The sequence below is a fragment of the Sphaerodactylus townsendi genome, linkage group LG08 (genome assembly GCF_021028975.2).
Source record: "Sphaerodactylus townsendi isolate TG3544 linkage group LG08, MPM_Stown_v2.3, whole genome shotgun sequence".
In the NCBI taxonomy this organism is placed as follows: domain Eukaryota; kingdom Metazoa; phylum Chordata; class Lepidosauria; order Squamata; family Sphaerodactylidae; genus Sphaerodactylus; species Sphaerodactylus townsendi.
Window position 1 is genome coordinate 63096331 of NC_059432.1, and position 20513 is coordinate 63116843.

The 20513-nt window shown below is 42.8% G+C and overlaps 1 protein-coding gene across 1 annotated transcript; it reads left to right on the forward strand.

The window, feature by feature from the left end:
• The first annotated feature begins 5188 nt into the window (after positions 1 to 5188).
• On the forward strand, positions 5189 to 19332 carry KAZALD1 (Kazal type serine peptidase inhibitor domain 1). Its single transcript, XM_048506138.1, is given in 7 exon segments — positions 5189 to 5426; positions 10823 to 11092; positions 11095 to 11156; positions 11158 to 11443; positions 14288 to 14448; positions 16603 to 16750; positions 18887 to 19332. Coding segments are annotated over 6 exon segments (945 nt in total). The 5' UTR covers positions 5189 to 5426; positions 10823 to 10896; the 3' UTR covers positions 18979 to 19332.
• The last annotated feature ends 1181 nt before the right edge of the window (positions 19333 to 20513 follow it).

A 20513-nucleotide genomic window follows, 5' to 3' on the forward strand; every position in this document is an offset into this window, starting at 1 on the left:
GGTCGAATTACATCAGTCACAGACCGAGGAAGAGAAGGGATTTAAGCGTCTTGGTTGATAGTTCCATGAGATATTCAACTCAGCCGTAGCAGCTGTGAAAAAGGCAAACTCTATATTTAGGGATCATCAGGAAAAAGGAATTATTAATAAAACTGCAAAGATTGTCATGCCCTTATATAAGCAGTGGTCTGACCCGCATAGATTACTGTGTCCAGTTCTGGTGGCATCTCAAAAGGATATTGAGGAGATAGAAAAGTGCAGAAGGGCGTGGGATGATTGAGGGACTGGAGCACCTTTCCTATGGGGAGGGCTGCAGCGTTTGGGACTCTTTAGTTTGGAGAGGAGGCTGAGGGGGGGATAGGTGAAGTCTATAAAATTATGCATAGGGTAAGAAAATGTTGACCCAGAAATTTTCTCTCTTTCTCTATCACTAGAACAAGGGGGGCATTCATTGAAGACGCTGGGGGGGGAAGAATTGGGACTAATAAAGAGCTACTTCCTTCACCTAGCGTGTGATTGGTGTTTGGAATAATATACCACAGGAGGTGAGTGATGGCCACTAACCTGGATAGCTTTAAAAGGGGAAACTGGACAGATTTATGGAAGTCGATTGCGGCTACCAATCTTGATCCTCTTTGATCTAAAGTTACGCAAATGCCTTAACAGACCCGAGGTGATGGGGCAGCAGCATGAGGCCATTGCTTTCCATACCTACATGTGAGCTCCCAAAGGCACCTGGTGGGCCACTGCGAGTAGCAGAGAGCTGGACTAGATGGACTTTGGTCTGATCCAGCTGGCTTGTTCTTATGTTCTTATGTATGTTCTTATGGATTGGGGAAGGCAGAACTGTGGCAAGCAGGCTATCCCAGTCAGGCAGCAGAGGCAGGGTGGTGAGGTGCTCAGATCGAGGCCAGCTCCTGGAGTTCTTAACAGATTTTGATGCAAAGAGCCCGGGCTGGTAGTGTTGGCTGGCCCACCTGCAGATTTTCTTAGAAGAAAAGGAAAACTCCAGCTTGCTTTTAGTAAAAAGGCTGTAAATGAACTCTCGTTGAGGAAGTGGGTAGTGGTGGTTGGATGTGAGGAGGGCAGAGTGAAGTGTGAGAGGATGAGCTGGATGTGTATGAGAGTATGTGTGTTGTGTGGTAGCAGTGGGTGAGGCACAGAGTGAAAGGGGGGGACCCCACCTGACGTTTCACACAGCAAAGTGTGTGTGTTTCACTTCCTGTGTTACCTACCAGTATTACTGTTTGCTGTTTTTTCACTGCTCATCTCTGACATCTGCATGAGCATTGTAGACATCACCAGACCCCTCAGGCCACGAACAAGTTACCGCGAACATTCTAAGGTGACAGTTAAACACAGCCAGCTTCATGTCCATAGTGCCAGGAAAAAAAGATATTTTACCACAAGCTCAGGTATTGAATTTTATGTGAATATCAGAAAACCTGCCGCATTGGAAAGGCATGTTGGCGAAATTTGAAAGCAATCCGTCCAGTGGTTTTGGAGTTAGAGCACGACTCACAAACAGACAGTTTGCTTTTTATATATATAGATTGTGTTAATAGTAGGTATACTACTATTAGTAGGTATAGGTATTATTAGGTATACTACTAATAGTAGGCAAACATTGACACAGAGTTGCCAGATAAGCTTACTTTGCTTGACTCACTTGGTTATATACAATGTTAGCTCCTAATCAGCTCACTATGATGATTGTTGACATCCCAGGCTTTGAGCCAGAAGAGAAGGGAGATGTTCAGTGAGAAGGGAATGTTTTAGTGGGGTATATATTTTCCATGTCCCCAGTACTCCACTAAAACATTCCCTTCTCACTGAACCACAATGGAAATAACAGACTTCTCTCTGTGATACCTCTGAAGAAGATGCCAGCCACAGATGCGGGCAAAGCGTTAGGAACAAGATCTACCAGACCACCGCCACACAGCCTGGAAAACCCACCACAACCAGTTGAATCCGGCCATGAAAGCCTTCGACAATACATCTTTACTTGATTTTTTTTCTGGCTCAAAGCCTGGGATGTCTTTGTGTTTACAGAGGAAAGGTTTCCAAAGAGCTGCCTGCGGGAGGCAGACATCAGCTCATTTCCTCACATTTCTGGGAATTCACCAAGAAATCCCTTAGAGCAATTCCCACTTAGGCAGCATCCCTTGGAGGGTGGTGAGATGGCACAGAGTAGAGATTTATGAATTGGCCAGCAAGACTGTGAGTTATGACTGTTCACCATTTAAACTCATAGTTTGTTTTCAGAGTGAGAAGACTGAGACAAGCTTGTTCAACAAGCAGGTTTCCCAGCCGACCAGAACTACAACCAAGGAGGGATCCCTGGTGCATGCAGGAGACTTACTGTGCAATCCTAAGAACAGCTAAGCCCTTCTAAGCCAGTTGACCTGAATGGGTTTAGAAGGGTGTAACTGCTTAGAATGTCACTGGTTTTTTGGAAGAGGCTCAGTCTAGAAGAGGTTCAGTCAGAACACGTCATGGTGCTCAGTATCTGTGAACTTGCACACTACAGGTGATACCTTGGTCAATGACAGCAAATAAACCTGGCTCTATCTTTCATTTCCACCTAGTTTTGAGAAAGCTGTTGATGTTCTAAGCTGGTGCTTAGAGTCAATAGCGGGCTGGAATATGGCAAACAAATTGAGTCCTGATGAACTAGGCATTCGGGGTTGAGTAGAAAGGCAGACCCAGGAACTTCATATCTCACTGTCTTGTGTATGCAGTTCCTATTAAATCTGACTACTTTTGGGAGAAACATGTTTAGGACCACAGTTCTATGAAACAAACCAGCTGACGTAGTTCCATGACTAAAGTTTCTAGCCATTTCTTGAAATTCACTCCTCAGGCTTGCAGAGGTCCAATTCAGATTGGGGCCACAGCAAGATGGGAGGAGGGGTTTAAATCTCTCCCCAACACCCACATGCACTGTTTGCCTGACTTGAAATAGGCCTGGATGGGTCATCTTTTGCAGGCTGTTGGTCTGAGGTAGAGCACATACTTTACATGCAGAAGACTCCATTTTTAATCCCGGCATCTCCTTATGACAGGACGTGAAAGACCTCTGTTTGTGGCCTTGGAGAGCTGCTGCCAGTCAGAGAAGACAGTCCTGACTTCAGTAGGCCAAGGGTTTGTCTCAGGTGTTCATCATGGCAAATAATTGGCCTGCTAGATTTAACTGTAATATTCAACTATAAATAAGTGAACACCCTGACAACAAGCATGAGACAGTGATTGAATTAGAATCTGGAAGGTTCAAATCTCCACTCAGTCGGGGAGGCTTAAGCCAGTCACATATTCTCTGCCTAGCCTACCTCACAGGATTGTTGTTAGAGGAGGGAAGAATGTTGTAAGCTACTTTGTTCCCCTGTGTGAAATGTGAGGCATAAATGGTGTAAACATGGGTGGGATGGCATAGAGGTTATGAATCCTGTGAAAATGATTCCAGACTGCAGGAAATAATTTGTGGGTTAAGTGTTTTGTTGTGTCCCAAATGGGAATCTCATTGAATTAAGGTGTCTTCCTTTGAAGTAGACTGAGCAGCTGACTTTTCAGACATAGTTAGCACAGCCCTATGAAACTCATCTTCCCAGCACTGGTGAGTGGAAAAATAAACACTTCCTTGTACAAAGAACACTCCAAGGTTGTTTGCATATGAACTCAAAGAGAAAATGCCTTGAGCACTTAAAGGGAAGAACAGCAAAAGAATGGCTGGCTTTTCTTGCACCGGACAGAATAATTACAGTGGGCACAAAAACAGGCCAGCCAGGGTTTTCCATCTGAACTTTTTCATTCTAGTCCCTCAGTCTGCCCTGAATTACAGGGCATGGCTTTGCAATGAATTGGTTTTTTAAATCGCTTCCCATTGCTTATCCTTGTTGCTGCATAACACACACACACACAAAGCCTTTATTGGCATCATACAGTAAAACATTTTGTTGCTGCATAACACAACAGCTGCTGTGCAATCAAGCGTTCCTTGTGTCTGGATTATCCATATTACTTTGAAAAGTTACATTCTCTTCCATTACCTGGCACCTCTGTGTCCCATTTTGACTTTTTCTGTGTTTCAGAATGTCTTTGGCTGATTTTTCTGGACACTTGGATGGCTGAGATCATGACGAAAGTTTCCTGTCTATGTTTTAGGCTCTCATCTTGGATGTAAATGAGAGATCCCCTTCCATTCCCTTCCTGTCCTTCACAACGGGTCATCCATAATATGAGTCCTTTGGGATGGACAATGACTTTGAGATCTGGCAATTCTGGTACAAGGGAAGAGCAGATTTGGAGATTTCATTCACAAGTGCCTGTAAGAATGCTGTGATGGGGAATAACAAGCAGTCAGAAAGACAAATCGAAGGAAATAAGATGCATAATTTAATAGCAAGCAGTCTAAGTATTGCCTTGCCTTCAACAATAAATAGCAGATATTTATAACATGTAAATAGCACATAATGTATTTTTTGCATTAATTAAACCTTCTTTATCTTTATTAACCTTTAATAGGCATAGAGCATTAATTAAACAACAGCAAATAATAGGAATCATTTTATTGACATGCATACAAACCTCCAATTTTAAATAGAAATACAAGAAACTTTGTGCAACTTTCTGAATACTACAGGAAAAGAATACATGCAGCATCATATTTCACTTTTGGCAATGTGGGAGGGGAGTTCTATTTCCTCTTGTTATTTTTTTGGGGGGGGGGGGGGCTAAGGAAATACAGCACACACTCAGGTGGAATTTAACAGTGCATTCATGGAGCTTCCAGAAGGTGGTTATTTTGAACATCTGCAGTGTTGTTGAGTAACAGTAATTCATGAATGGGGGACAGAGGTAGGGCATTAATCATTTGTCCCCCTGTGGCAGTTGTTAAAAACGCAAAACCTGTGCATGATCTCATTATGTTTGGCCATCTCTTCCTTGAACCAAATGCCACTTTTTATGTGACCCCCAAGAACCCAAAACTTCCGCCAGACATTTTGCATTGAATTTCTGTATATGCCATTTCATATCTAGCATCAAAAAATGGTTTTCCTGCCCAGAGGCTGCCTCCTAGGCTAACAGTAAGAAAGGTGTCTGGTTACAACTGTGGTTTCTCAATGAAGCACTAGAGAGGGCGATTGCTGCCGGGCTTCAGTTGTGGCCATTCAGCATGAAAACAAGTTAAGTGGCTGGTCGGGCACACTTCAGAGGGGAGGGAGAAGAGCGAGAGAGCTGGTAGAAGGGATCACATTTCATGGTGACATCACTGGTCCCTGCTGCAAGCAGAGATGCAGACACATCTACTGGAAAAGGAAAAAAATCATCTAGCATAACCCAGCTGAAGGAGGTATTCAGGAAGATATCCAGACTGGATGCCAGGACCTGAAAGCAGCCAGAGGCTCTGCCAAGTGTGAGATGGGGTAGGTACTTCTAACAGGACACCAAACTCTATGGAGCACAGAGTGGCTGATCAAAATATTAAAACTAAGGGACATTTTGGTGCTTAAGCACCTTCCATACTGAACTACAAAGGAGGTGGACAGCCATAGAAATGATTTTCTGAAATTATGGCAGTTTAAGTCAGGTATATCCTTTAAGCTCAAGGTTATTGATAACATGTAAATTCCATGTGGAGAGAGGGGAGAAGTTGCATGCATGACGGCACCTTCTAAATTCTGAAACTTTTCATTTTCCGCCTTTGAAGCTAAGCATGTTCCAGACAACTGCTCATTTTCTGGATGCTTCCTTAAATCCAAAAGGACAGATTTCGGAAACACAAACTTTGGCCAAAATTGGCTGCAAAGTTTCAGTCAGATGATGATATGGGGATACCTATGCACACAGTCTTTTTTTTAAAGCTGAATAAATGTCTGTTTAGTATGTATTTACTTTGTCTCTCTTCAAAGGAGCTAAGAATCCCACTTTTGTCCTTACAGGAATCCTGTGAGAGAATTTAGGCTGAGACTGAGTAACTACCCCAGTGTCACTCAATAAATGTAATGGCTCTGATCACTATGTAATGACTCTAATCACTATGTCAAAGTGGGACAACTCCAGGAAATCCTGTCTGCAAGGGAAACCTGTTCACCTTTGAGGTTTCTGGCAGCCCTAGGTCTCTATGGATACTGACACTGAATCATTTCATCCCGAACTCCGCCAGAAACTTCCCTAATACCAAAACCTAGCAAAAGTATGAAACAGAGTATTGAGAATAATGTTAGTCAATTTATCCTGAGGGTTTGTCTCCCTCAATACTGATCTACATTTAGATTGATTCTGTGGTTGAACCTTGGAGCAAATCAGCCTGAAGTTCAAACACTCTCTTTTTCATTTCTGGGTGTTGAATAAAATCCTGTAGTATCATCACTGATCCTGTTGCTGGATTTGTTTTCAGCTCAGCACTAGTGTCTATTGTTAATATGCTTATTCAGCTAAAGATTTGGCATGAAATGTGCATGTCTGTGGTTAGGAAGGAATGGGGGTAAAGGAGAACAATTCTGGGAAGGTTCGTCTGTCACAAGAATGCCCAGGGGCTGTGGGGAGTGTGTTTTTCGTAAAACATTCAGGCGCCTTCTGGTATGGATTAGGTTGGTCAGAAACCCATATTGACTGCATCTATATGGTTTGCAACTAGTTTTGAATAATTGGATGACAGTACTCCACTGTGCATTACTAGTGAGATTGCTGTTTCTAAGAGTCATGGAAGTATCTAATGGAAGTATCACAAGGAGAAACAGAAACTGACTTTTATCCCCAGATTATCAATGGAACAAAGTAGCCCATATAACTCCCCTTTTCTGTTTCTTTATGAAAAAAATGTTATCTAGTGGGGCAGAGCAGAGAGAGGAGCTGGAGCTTTAGAGTTCTTGTACCCAACTGCTGGATGAAAAGAAGACAAGTAGGAGAAAGGTGGTTACATTCATTTTCTGACTCTGAGAGAAGAAAAATACAGGCATATCACAGAGTTCCAGGGGCTGGCTGAAAGGCAATCTAGTCAGCCTCTAACCAAAGGATTGCAAAGGGCTAGTCATGTTAGTCTGGTGTAGTAAAATAAAACAGAGGTCCAGTGGCTCCTTATTGACTAACAGCTTTACTTCAATATGAGCTTTCAGGAGTCACAGCCCAGACAATCAGCATTAACTGCCCCGCCCCCCCCCCACATTCTAGTTGGCAATGTACTACAACAGGTGCTTGGAGGGAAGCAAAAGCAATAGTCATAGATTTGGGAGCAAGCTCAGCTTCATGCTGAGGAAAAGGCAAATGCTACTAAACTGTTAAGGTTTCTAGCTGATTGTACTTGGGGAAATATGGTGGTTCTTTCCATTGATCATGCCAACCAACCTATCTAGTGTTTCCATGGGAAATTGCATTGTGGTGAAACTTTGTGTGTCCTTTCTGGTAAGGAATTGGTGGCTGGTCAGGGTATGGGGGAAGGGAAGCCAAAGAAAATATTTTGGAGAGAGGGGAAGAGTACCTTCCCGATCATTATTGGCTGCAGTTGAGATATAATTTCCAAGGATTGTTATTTTGAGAACTACTGTGAGGTATCTGATACAATGCAACAGATGTTTTGCCTTGCAAAGCAGTTATATGCATGAAGCCAAACAGCCCTTGAGAATGTAAATGAACCCCCTCAAATGATCACAGACAAGAATAACTTAGCACCCAGCATGATTGCTCTCTTGCTGACCTCTCAGACTTTGTTCTAAAGGAAGCCTGCCCGGTAAATTGAAAAAGCAAGCCTGGGGAATTAAAATTCCAAGTCTTCTGACACAGAAAAAACAATGGGTTAAATAGAGGACGGGGTCCCTGGGTTGCTACCAAAACATTCCACAGCCACCTGCTGGTTATTATATTTTTCTATGCTAAAAACTTTGTGAAAAGGTCATGATCTGAAGAGATGGAAGCTTGCATTTGCAATTGCTCTTGCTCTGAGTACAACTCTCAAGATTTAGCTTTTTCTGCATAGTCTTGCAAGAAGAAGTCTTCAATTGCATCAATGGAGAGCTTCCCTTGCAATCATTTTTACACAGCTTTTATTTTATTATATTTATACCCCACCCATTCCCAGCCAGGGCTGGGATCAAGGCCAGATTCTAACTCTTCACCATTCCAGTTACTAGCGCTTCCAACATTGTTGCCATAAATACTTGCACATCAACAACCTAAACCTATCTAGATAGGATGACTAAGAACATGTGGCACTTTTACCTTCGTAAGGCACATAGAGGAAAGAATTCTAGCTGGTACAGCATACTATGCAAGGCCGAGAGAAGTCATCTCTGTCAGATTCACTATTCAAAGTCCTGTCTTGCTCTGCATCTGGTCACATGCCCAGTGAAGGACTCTGGAGTAAACTTGTGGATGAGCAGACTTCGTTCATGGTTGTTCCATGTATATATCATTTTAACATGCACAGATAGTTTGGAACTAAGTACATTATATTTATACCTATTTTGCCATCAAGTCACATTTGACTTATGGTGACCCTGTAGGATTTTCAAGGCAAGAGATGTTCAGAGGAGGTTTGCCATTGCCTGCCTCTGTCGCTACTCTTGAGGGTCTCCCATCTAGGTACCAACTGGGGCAACACTACTTAGCTTTTGAGATTTGGCTAACCTGGGCTATCAGTTCAGGGAACTTAAGAAGTACCTTACAGTGAGGAAGTACTCCACAATTAAAGGGAAATATGACAGGATTCACTAGAGAAAACAAACATAAGTCATTGCTGGCTAAAATTAACTTACACTATGCCAAACATCCTCGTTGGCTGAGGGATGGGCCAGCGCCTGGCTTACTGAGGCGTCACTCTCCACAAGTGTTCTAAAAGTTTCATTTTGCTAACTTACTTTCAAGGTGCAAAGAAATTTTGTCTGCAGTCAGTTACAGTAGGAATGTGCCATTGGATAGTGCCAGTCTGATACAATGTCCAATATTTTCTGGATCAGATTAGCTGTATCTAACATTGTTAAAGACTTTCCTGATGTTTCCTGATATTTTTCTCTCTCAATAAGTTTTGGGAATATCTGGAATCGAGTTGGGCAGCATTTTGCTATTCACCGCGGCTACATCCAAAGTGGGTCTTTAAACTTTTATGGTCCATTTATTTTTAATAGGAAGACTTGATCTCCAAACTCTGGAGCCCAGGTCTACTCCTGTTGAAACTAATGGCCTTTTTAAACTGACAGGGTTGATGCAACATGGATTAACTGGTATCCCTCTTTTCCCACTCTTGCTACCTCTGGGAAGGGGAAGCTCTTACAAAATTATCATTTTAGGGTTGTTGGGATCACCTCCAGGTGACAGAAAATCAATTCACCTGGAGAAAATGACCACTTTAGAAGGTGAACTCTATGACATTATACCCCGCTGAAGTCCCTCCCCCTCCTCCCCAAACCCCACCTTCCTCAGGCTCCACCACCCAAATCTCCAGGTATTTCCTAACCTGGAGCTGGTAACCCTAATAATTTTCTATGGGAAAGTCAGAGAAGGGATTATGATAGATTTCATTAAATTCTAGGAATATTGTTTCTATATTTCTGGAATGACTTTCCAGACTGATAACAATACTCCTGATGTTTAACAACAGAATAATAATGCTCTTCCCAGTGCAAATTAAAATGATACATTTGGGTGTTGTGTGGTTTTCAGGCACAACCCATGACCGTGTTCCTGCATAGCATTCTCTCCTGACGTTTTGCCTGCATCTGTGGCTGGCATCTTCAGAGGATCTTGCAGATAATACATTTGCAAATGCACACTGTTAGCCACGAGAGCAGCGCAAATTCTAGCATGTTCAAGGTCAAGGGTTGTGCTATAGACTGGGCTCCATTATTTCCAGTGCTTGATTTATTGCAAATGTGTATTAAGTGACTCTGAATCTTGTCTTTCTTTCACCTGCTTGTGTTTTGGTCTCTGTACATCAGTCTCCTCAAGGCTCTTTCAGCTGAAGCTGCTGAACCAACAGCATTTGCAGACACCTGATACTCTACTTTGTTTTGGGCCAAGCTGACAGCATGAGTAATTGATTGCAAATTAGAAATAAACTCGAAGTGCAACAGAATAGCTATTTTAGTGATATAACAAAAATATGTAGCTGGATAAATAAACTATGAACAGAAAGTGCAGGGCATTGTGTTACAATTGAGAATACAAGTAATAAACTCAAACATAATCAAATCCATCTGTTTATGGTCTCTCCTCAGAATCCATAATAAACTGGTCAGTGCAGTAACAACTTACTCAGGTAACATTACACACTATGTCCAAGTAATTGGCTCAGGTCAGATATCATTTGAAAACAATGAAGCATGTTGGGTGACTTTTAATCTGACACAGTTTTTCCCAGAACTCTCTCAGCACCAAAATCACAAAATGTTGAGCAGGAGGAAGAAAGGGAAGATGATTGTAAACCAATTTGAGACTCCTTTCAGTAGAGAAAAGCAGGTTATAAAACCAACTCTTCTTCCTCTTCTGATAGCATTGTGCCAAGACAAACGTGGCCACATAGGAAGCATTTCAGTTACATTTACAAGTAGCAGCCTGTCATTCTGGTCCAGAAAAAAGGTCACAGCTGCATTACCAAATCAAACCATGTTTTCTATCTCACTTGGTTTCTTTCTTGTGTCTCCTAGCATCTCAAACCATTATGTCAGCTGGCAAAAGTAGTACTTGTTGCTTCCTGCAAATCATGTGTTCTATCACTGATCCATACTCACCCCCCAGTTTAATTGTTGTCCGCAGGCCTTAGGGAACTCACTCAGAGGTTGGATCCAAATATATCACTCTCTTTTGAATTCCATTTCCTTTCCTACAGGAACTGATGGCTTTGGGTTTTGAAGAGAAGGCGGCAGTGGAAATTGCTGAGGTCGCCAGTGACCAGGGGCAGTTATGAAAAAGAATGACGAATGGATGCCAAGTCCCACAGAGCTTGTGAGAATGTCTCATCCTGCTAACTCAGCCTCCTTACAGGTCACCTTTCTATTGCTATTCTTATACTGTGGCACTCTCAGCTGGGCAGTGCCCACTGTTCCAGAGTATTTGCAACGGGGCTGGCAGAGGCTTTTGGAGGAAGAAGGAGAGCTGTCTAGGAATGTAGGTTGAGAGAATGTCCCAGCGGCTGCCTGGCTGGGGGGGTGGTAAAGAGAACATACTCGCGACTGCTGTTGGGAGTGTGCCAACCTGGAGGGACAAATCTGTGACTTGGACAGTACTAACCACTTCTATGGAAAGTGTGGTGATCACTTGGAGTGCCGCCTTGATGCCGGGGACCTACAACATGGTGAAGTCCCTGAGCCCCAATGTACTTGCCTATCCAGCCAGGCTGTCTGTGGCTCTGATGGCAAAACCTACACCCAGATCTGCAAGTTCCAAGAGATGCAAAACTCCCACCCAGGGGTTAATCTCACCATGGCTCATGAAGGACCCTGTGAGTCAGGTATGGTACAGCAGAGGCTTTCTTCCAATTTCTAAATGAAGGGCTGTGTTATGAATAAGTGTTTCGAGGGCGGGGGGGGGGGGGCAGGAGTTGGGAAAGAGACTATGGGACATCTTGAATGTCACAGCAAAAATGAATGGGAAATAGTCCTTCCCTCCTTCCCAGAGCCAAGAAAAAACTTGCTGTAATAAACATGCTGGCAGAAAATAAGAATGTATACAATACTTAATGGGCTTGAGGAATTATTTGAATTTTGTATTGTCAAAGGCTTTCACAACTGGAATCACTGGGGTATTGAGTGGTTTCTGGGCTGTATGGTCGTGTTCTAGTAGCATTTTCTCCTGACATTTCGTCTGCATCTGTGGCTGGCATCATCAGCGGATGAAGATCTTCACTCCTCTGAAGATGCCAGCCACAGATGCAGGCAAAACGCCAGGAGAAAATGCTACTAGAAACTAAACCATACAACCTAGCTCCGCGCAAACACCCCTATTTGAAACACTTCATGGAACACTGTGAACACTGAAGGAATTTTCTATGGAAAACTGTGAAAAAAGATTATAGTCTAATACAGGGGTAGGGAACCTGCGGCTCTCCAGATGTTCAGGAACTACAATTCCCATCAGCCTCTGTCAGCATGGCCAATTGACCATGCTTCGGTTGGAGACCTGATGGGAATGGACCAATTCCCTGAGCATCTGGAGAGGAAGGTTCCCTAGCTCCTGATTCTATTCATCCTTTAAAATGGTGACATGACAGATAGTATTTGCAGACAATTGGTACTGTGCTTTGTCCTAGGTTAACTGCACAAGTAGTTAATGGTATATAATAAACTCAAAATGCAACGGAATAGCTACAGTTACGGATGCATCAATATGTAGTTGAATAAACTGTAGACAAGAAAACTGCAGCACAAAGCATAGCTGGCTGTTAATGAGGTCATGAAGGTGGTACAGTCTTTAGTGTTTAGGGCGAATTTAGGTTCAAGCCCAGTAGAATCATAAAGACCAACAAGATTGGAGGGAGAGGGTATAAGCTTCTGAGTCAAAGCTTCCTTCATCAGATATGAATTGGAATGGAAATCTGAGTCCTTTCATCTCAGTCAGATGGTGGGAGGGGCATTGCAAAGAAGGAACTCAGGATGCAGCAGTACAATTCACAGATGAATTACCTTAAATAGAGCAGAGGGTGAACTTAACACCTGAGATTTTTCAAAGATGGATTATTTCACACTAGCCAGTAGCCACCATTAGACCATAGGCAGAGTTTAGAAGACAGAAACATGCCACAGTGTAGAAGGTGAGAGAGAGAAGGGGTGTAAATGTATTTTATTCAAAGGAGACAATGTGTTGAGGATCTCCTGGGGCAGGACGAAAAGTACTAGAAAGCAATGGGTGCCACTGAAATCATATGGTCTTGTGAGTCTAGCTGGTATTGGCCTAATTTGGAAACAGTGCTACTAAGCCAAAGTGAGATTTCTGGTGATGCTCTGCCAAAAAACCCACCACCAGAAAGCCTTCCATAGGGCTCAATGAATGTACACCACCTAAAAGGGTGGCATTAAGTTCAAAGGCTCTGAGCAAATGATGTAAAATGGCCGCCAGGCGGAGATCTGGAGCTAGCTAAAGGTTGGTTCAACCCCCAGGAATGCCTGTGGGCTGTTATTCCTCTGCCAGCATTTGCGGTCTCTCTTAAAGTCTGCATGAGAGAGCTCACTGCGTTGGAACATCTAGTTTCTGGTCACTGCTTCTGTTGTTTCCATACCAGGAGCCTAGTTCTCATCTGCTTTAAGGTATTCATAGTATATTGGAGCCTGGCTACTGCAGGCCTAATCCAATGTTTCCCTGAACATGGATCTGCTTCCAGAAAGGCAACTTCTATTCTGACATGTCTTCTTCAAGTTGTGTAATGATGCTGGCATCCCCTCATTTTCATATACTTACACTCTCCACTCCTGCGCTAACAATGTGGAATGGGGGCAGGGAAACCTGGGATATTGTGTCATCAGACACAAGTGGAGCTGCAAGTTATCATGGAAAGATGGGATTTGACAGGTGATAGTTTCTTAGAGTAATGTTTATTTCAGAGCTTGAAAAGCAGGATGTGAGCCGTTTGACTTCATGATGCTTTTAAAAACATGGATCCAATTCTGAGTTAATCTCTAATAGATCCATGATAAAGGTTGGAAATCTCAGAAGAATCTATGGGAGTGGGTAGTAGAAGAAATCAAGGGTGTTGGAGGTATGGTAGGCAGAGAGTTGGGGCACTAATGTAATATGAATATATGCATAATGTTTGACTTCTCGTTACTATAGCTTCTGAAAAGACCTATACTTAAAATATGACAGCAGTAGGGAAAGAGAGGAACTAAGCAGTCTCGAATAAAGTCAAAGCATCTGACAATAAATAGGCTGATTAGCAGCTGCCACAAGAATGTCATGTTTCCCCAGCAACAGGGAGGCAGCAGCAACATCCCTAGAAAGCATTTCATTTAAACGCCTGTGACAAAGCACCGGACCACCGTTTAGGGGCCAAGAGCTCTGGTTCACAGATGTGCTATGATGTAAACACAGTGTTGACTAACAGCTGCTGATGGGCAAAGCAGAAGAGGACTATTCGGCTCCATCATAAAAAGTCTGGCTTGAGCAAACACATTACAGCAGTTGCACTGAATAATGTTCTAAATCTCTCCCTATGAGGGACGCATTACATCTGAGATGCTGTCAATGAGACCTCAGCTGTTCAAGTTGGAAGGATGAATTTACACATTCTTGCACAACAGCAGGACTTACAGGCATGCTCAAGATTATTTCTTTCTGCTAAAATCTTTTTTTACCTCCCCAGAGCCCCACATTATATCTCCTCCCTATGACATCTGGAACATCACTGGGCAAGATGTGATCTTTGGTTGTGAAGTCTTTGCCTACCCCATGGCATCTATTGAATGGAGGAAGGAAGGGCTGGATATGCTGCTTCCTGGAGATGACCCCCACATCTCTGTTCAGGTGAGCCACAAACTTTCAATATGATGACGAAGTGTGGAGGTTAAATTTGTCTCTACAAAAGCCCACATGATTTAGTTCTTTGGCAATTTTAATATGCATATGATTCAGCCGCTGCCTCATCCACCCTTTTCTTCTGCCACCAATCTTTGGAATTGGGTTTGCTTGCACAGTTGCATTTCCAATCTGAGTGCCTGCTTAATATGGGAAGCAAGCAGTTTATCCAGATGGCTTTCAGTATCTTGTATCCTTGTTCGCCAGAGGGTCATTTATTGTTGCTGAGAAGTGCATCCTTACCTGTTCTGTGAGATTTGTTTTCCTTTGTGAAGTTCAAGTGTATACTCATCCAGTGGTGTGAGTAGACACAGCCTCACAAGGTGCGATCACACTTATCCACAATGGCCATTGTGAATACTAGATTTTTTTTAATGCAGAAGGTTTCAAGTTATCTGCAGAAGATTTAACAGGCTCTGCAGAGCTTGACTAAAATAGAACAGGGCTGCCACAGTCTTTCCCCTTATATTTAGAGGGTTTGGGAGGAAACCCTGGGAAACTTTTATAGAAACGACATAGCTGTCTCATTATATGGAGTGTTTGGGTGGGGCCAAACTATATGTCTCTGCCACATTAAGAGTTTGGGAATAGCTCCTTGTTAGGAGTAAAGATACAAAAATCGCAGTGAATAGAAGAGAAGTGTAATGATGTAAAGCAATCATGATGTAAATGATGAAAGTAAAGCAATGGCAGTTGTTTTACTTGATGGCATTTTCTTGCTGAACTTTTTGACAACAGATGTCACTAGTATTCTGAAGCCACCCCAAGGAAGCAGAGGCAGGGGATGAAAGTAAACAAATGAAAATTTGCACCCAAAGGGAAAAGCTAGAACAATGGAATTCTTTCCAGAGAGAAACTTCACTGGATTAATTAAAAACTACTTGGATGAAACACCAGAGAATTTTTGACATAGAAAAATATCTGTTAGGAGAAGAACAATTTAGATGAGGCTACTGAGGTCCTAATGTACTGCTATATCTCAGCACTGTCAGGGGTCTTGCGGCCTCTAGCTCTCAGATGTTCATGGACCTAGCAACAAATCCCATCAGCCCCTGACAGCCAATTGGCCGTGCTGTCAGGGGCTGATGGGATTTGTAGTCCATGAACATCTGGAGAGTCGCAGGTTGCAGACCCCTGCTTTTCATGCTTGGCAACCTGGAACATTGGACCAATTTAGTCTGTTTCATCTGAGCAACTTCAGATTATCTTATCGCCAACATATCTGGAAAATCTAGGGTTGCCAATTCTGTGCTGGGATATTCCTGGAGATTTTGGGAAAGCCCACTTTTCATTTTTGAAGTTTCTAGGCCTCATGTTGCAAAAAGTGATTATCAAACTTCCAGAAGGGATACTGAGTGAATTTGAAGGGATATTGAAGCAATCTGAAGCAAGATGTTTGTGTCTTGTATATCATTCCTTGAGTACATATATGAGGACCTGCCACCTTGCTCCACAGATCCCCTTGGCTCCTTGCTTCTGATATTCTAGACTTTGCCAGAGTATTACGGATTTTGGAAATACTTTAATCCTGCTTTGCTAATTCAAAGCAGGTTTTTTTTAAAAAAATCATTTCTGTGCTTCATGTATTGCTGCCCATTGATTAAGTAACACTGTTTTTTTGGATGTGGTTGAGAATTTTGAGCTAGCAGGAAAAAAAAGTTGAGGGATGACGTTTTCACATTCAGAGATGGACTTTTTAGATCCTGTTTAAAAAGGAGTCCAAGAAGACAGTTTGTGGGCAATTCCTACTCCACTCTAATTTCGGCATTACAGAGAAAGACAGAGTGTACCACAGATGTTCCATCTACAAGGAATGTGTACTGCTGCCCAGGGTGGAAAACTCAATATAGTGTTTCGCAGTGGACTGAGATGTCTAGAAGATATCCAGCTACAAAACACACAGTCTCCATTAAGTGTGATGTATGTGTGAATATAGAATTGGATGTGTGCACTCCGCTTTTAAAATGCACATGTGGTCCACATGCATTATGTATGTTTTGTGTACCCAAAGTAAAGAGGAAAAAAAGCCACTTACTTGCTGGTAAGATTTTAAAAAAATTCTTGTCACTAGCTCTCAGTTTGTTGACTTTTAATTCCCTCTAGTTTAGGGGAGGCCCTCAGAAATATGAAGTGACCAGCTGGCTCCAGATCCAAGCTGTGCGGGTGACAGATGAAGGAACTTACCGCTGCTTCGCAAGGAACAAGGTTGGGCAAGTAGCAGCTCTTGCCAACCTTATGGTTTTCACTCCAGGCAAGTGGATTTTTTTTTCCTGCAGTCAGCTTGGGGCCTTTCCACAAGACCTCCTTTCCCCCATGCTCACAGGCGCCAGGTGACTTTCCCACAGTTCCTTATATCTTCTTCTGTCTGTTTTCTTTTGAACTAAGAATATTATAGGTACTGTGGCTACCAATATTACTCTATTACAGTTTCATATACCTTTCACAGGGAATTGCATTTCTACTGAACTGATCAAATGTGTACCAGCTACTGATTAAACCCATGAAATAACTGGCCTCTTGTGCTCAGTAGAAACCTTTTGTTTTGAAGAGTCAAATGGTACTTTCCAAAAAAATAGAACACAGTTTTAACGCACTTAGGTCACAAGCACCACGCATTACAAAAACATGGGACTGTCATCCAGAATAATGCTGCTAATTTCCCACTCCTGTTGAGCTAGCCCAGTGGTGGCGAACCTACGACACAGGTGCCAGAGGTGGCACTCAGAGCCCTCTCGGTGGGCACGCTGCACAGAGTTTGTCATGTGGGGGGGAATCACCCCCCACCCACACACACATCTGGGCTGGCCTGGGCTCTTGGACTTGATGTGCGTGCACCTCAGCGAGCAGGGAGGACTTGGCTGGCGGGCCTGGTGCCTGTGCTCCAGGTGGCTGCTGCCGGGCGGGGGGGGGGGGGCAGAGGCGGCAGAGAGGTTAGAGAGGCGCAGAGCGGTGCATGTGAGACTTGCTGGAGGCTACAGCAGGCTGGCCCCTACTCGAGGGGGTTATTCAGGTTAAATTGCCGCATTGGCACTTTGCGATAAATAAGTGGGTTTTTGGTTGCAATTTGGGCGCTCGGTCTCAAAAAAGTTCGCCATCACTGAGCTAGCCTGTCATATGCAGCAGAGGTGGGAGAAATTATCTGTGTCATGATGGTCTGGATATTGGTAGAGTGGAAGGATGCTACCCAACAAACACCTGACACTTTCAGCAGCAATCCCGTGTCATGCATACTTCCTCCCACACCCATTATTCCACAGTCCCATGGATCCAAATCCTACTTTCTGTCCAGTGGACCATGATGTCCCTTTTAAATATTTTTGTAAATATAAAAACGAATTTAATTAACATGGTTTGTTAAATATTAATGTTTGTGACATCCATGTTTACTTGATTCAGTTAAAAACAGATATTAAAAGGTTAATTTGCTAATGACTCCAGCTAACTGTTAAAGGCAAGTGGCCTGTCTGCTTAATGTTGGAATGTTGTAAGCAACCTCAAGGGGAGGGGAGGGGCAGCATAAAAGTTGAATTATTATTTTGTTTGGTATCACAGCTGCCAGTTCTTTAGTTGGTTGTTGGCCTTTCATTACAATTTAAGCCTCACCCAGAGGTCTAGGAAGTTGTAATGTATCGGTGTAGTATTTGTGCGGATCCCAGCAGAGCTGCCTTCTGAATCTGACAGATGTTGATTTTGTCAATTTGAAGATGTTTCAAGTGCTGCCCTAGTGTTTTGGGGATGGCGCCCAGCGTGCCGATTACCACTGGAACGACCTCAGCTGGTTTGTTCCAAAGACACTGAAGCTCGATTTTCAAATTGTGGTATTTAGTGACTTTCTCATGTTCTTTTTCAGTGGTCCTGTTGCCACCAGGTACTGCTATGTCAATGATGGTCACATTCTTGTCCTTGATCACTGTGATGTCTTATTATGTGCCAACACTTTGTCCATTTGGATTCGGAAGTCCCACAAGATCTTGACCTTCTAATTTTCCATGACTTCCTCTGGATAATGTTCCATATACAATAATAATAACTGATTGTGTAATGATGTGGTAGAAAGCTAATGACCCTGGCCAAATGTATCTGGTAATGTAAGATCATAATGCCCTAACATCGTTAGCCCAGGTTAGCCCAATCTTATCAGTTCTCAAAGCTAAGCAGGGTCAGCCCCGGTTAGTTCTTGAATGAAAGACCACTAAGAAAATCCAAGGTGGCTATGTAGAGGTAGACAATGGTTGCCTATCTCTGTTTGTCTCATGTCTTGAAAACCTATGGAGTTGCCATAAGACAGTTGTGACTTGACGGCAAAAAAAGTGTGATAGATGATAAAAGTCACAAACTGTTCACAGGAACTGACTTCTGACATATGCTTTCTGACATATGCTTTCAGATCAGCGCAACTTGACTGAATTGGTGCCCAAGATACCCAACTTGAGATGGGATGATGGTGTGGAAAGTGATGAGTCATACGACTATTACTGATGGTGCACATGTGGAGGAGAATGCAGGATCATTTGTACCCTTCGTTCCCATATGAGCATTTCCTTATGCAGTTCCAGACTTCCAAGATAATGACTATAACCACTACTGAACCTTTATATGGATTCAAAGAAGCTGGGCTAAAGATATTCCATGAGCAGTTTTTATATCAGTTCATTTTGGGTGGGATAGGTGGATGTACTTAATAATTTGATACTACTCCTGGTGGAGAAACAAGTTGGGGGGAGGGAACTATTGCATTTAGCTCATCCTAGAGCAAATGGGCATTAAAAAGTGGAACACAGTAGGTAAAATCTGTAAGCTTTTCAACAGAATACACTAAGAACTGTGGATACATTCCTGCCTCTTGCCTCTCTTGTCTACACTTTTCAAAACAAGCTCTTCTTTCTCAAAGCCTGAAAGTAGATTTCAAACGGGATGAGTTTATCTGGCAGCCATGTATTTATGATAACTCTGACATTAAATGGGCATGAGTAGGTTTACCATATATTGCAGTTGCCACTGGGCTAGAACCAATATCACTTGAATCTGTGGGTGCAACTTAATTGTAGAGAAATTGTAGAGAGCTGCTTCCAGAATGGCTAAGATATTCAGAGGCAACTGATTCATGCCTCGCCAAATTCCTGGCTACTGTTTTCTAGCCTTCCTGTCTGGGCTCTACCTTCCCTTGCTCAGAGGTTCTTGCTTACTTTGGAGGCTTCCATTCATTTGTTCCAGCAGTTCTCATTCTTTTTTATCTCCATCGACCTTTTTCTATTCCTTCCAGTCACCAGAACTAGTTTTGCTTATTAATCTGTTTAGAGTCCATCTTTCTCACAGGGATTCAAGGCCTATGACCAGAATTACTCTTCAATTTGATTCAGCTCTGCCTATTGGATAAGCAGCCAGTGATCCTGTGTCAGACATTTACCATTGGACCTGCTTCCATCTACCTATGATCCTCACTAGTCCTGATCACTCATGTATAGTAATATAAATGTTGCCTCCCTTATATATTTGCCTATGGGAGACAGTAGCAACAGGATGCAATGGTGTGTAGCAATATAGGGCTTTGTACCAGTGGGGAACACAGATCAGAAGATCTCTGCTTGGAGATAAAGCAGGCAAGAAAGACTCACTGTAACCGTCTAATTGAAAATCTAATATTGTATTTGTAGCAAAGCAACACCCTTCTTTCACTGAAGTCAATGGGTTCTGAAGAGATAACTCTATTTAGGATTGCAATGTAAGTTTCTCTCAAACTTACTTGTTACCTTAGGAAACTTTACACCTTGAGGGCACCTGGTGAAGTTGATGAACAGTAGATTCAGGACAGACAACAAGAGGGACCGTTTTGTACAATGAATAATTAGGTTATGAAATTCACTTCCACATGATGCAGTGCCATTCATTCATTCATTCATTCATTCATTCATTCATTCATTCATTCATTCATTCATTCATTCATTCATTCATGCATTCATTCATGCATTCATTCATGCATTCATTCATTGGTCTTGTAGACCGCCCTCCCCTGG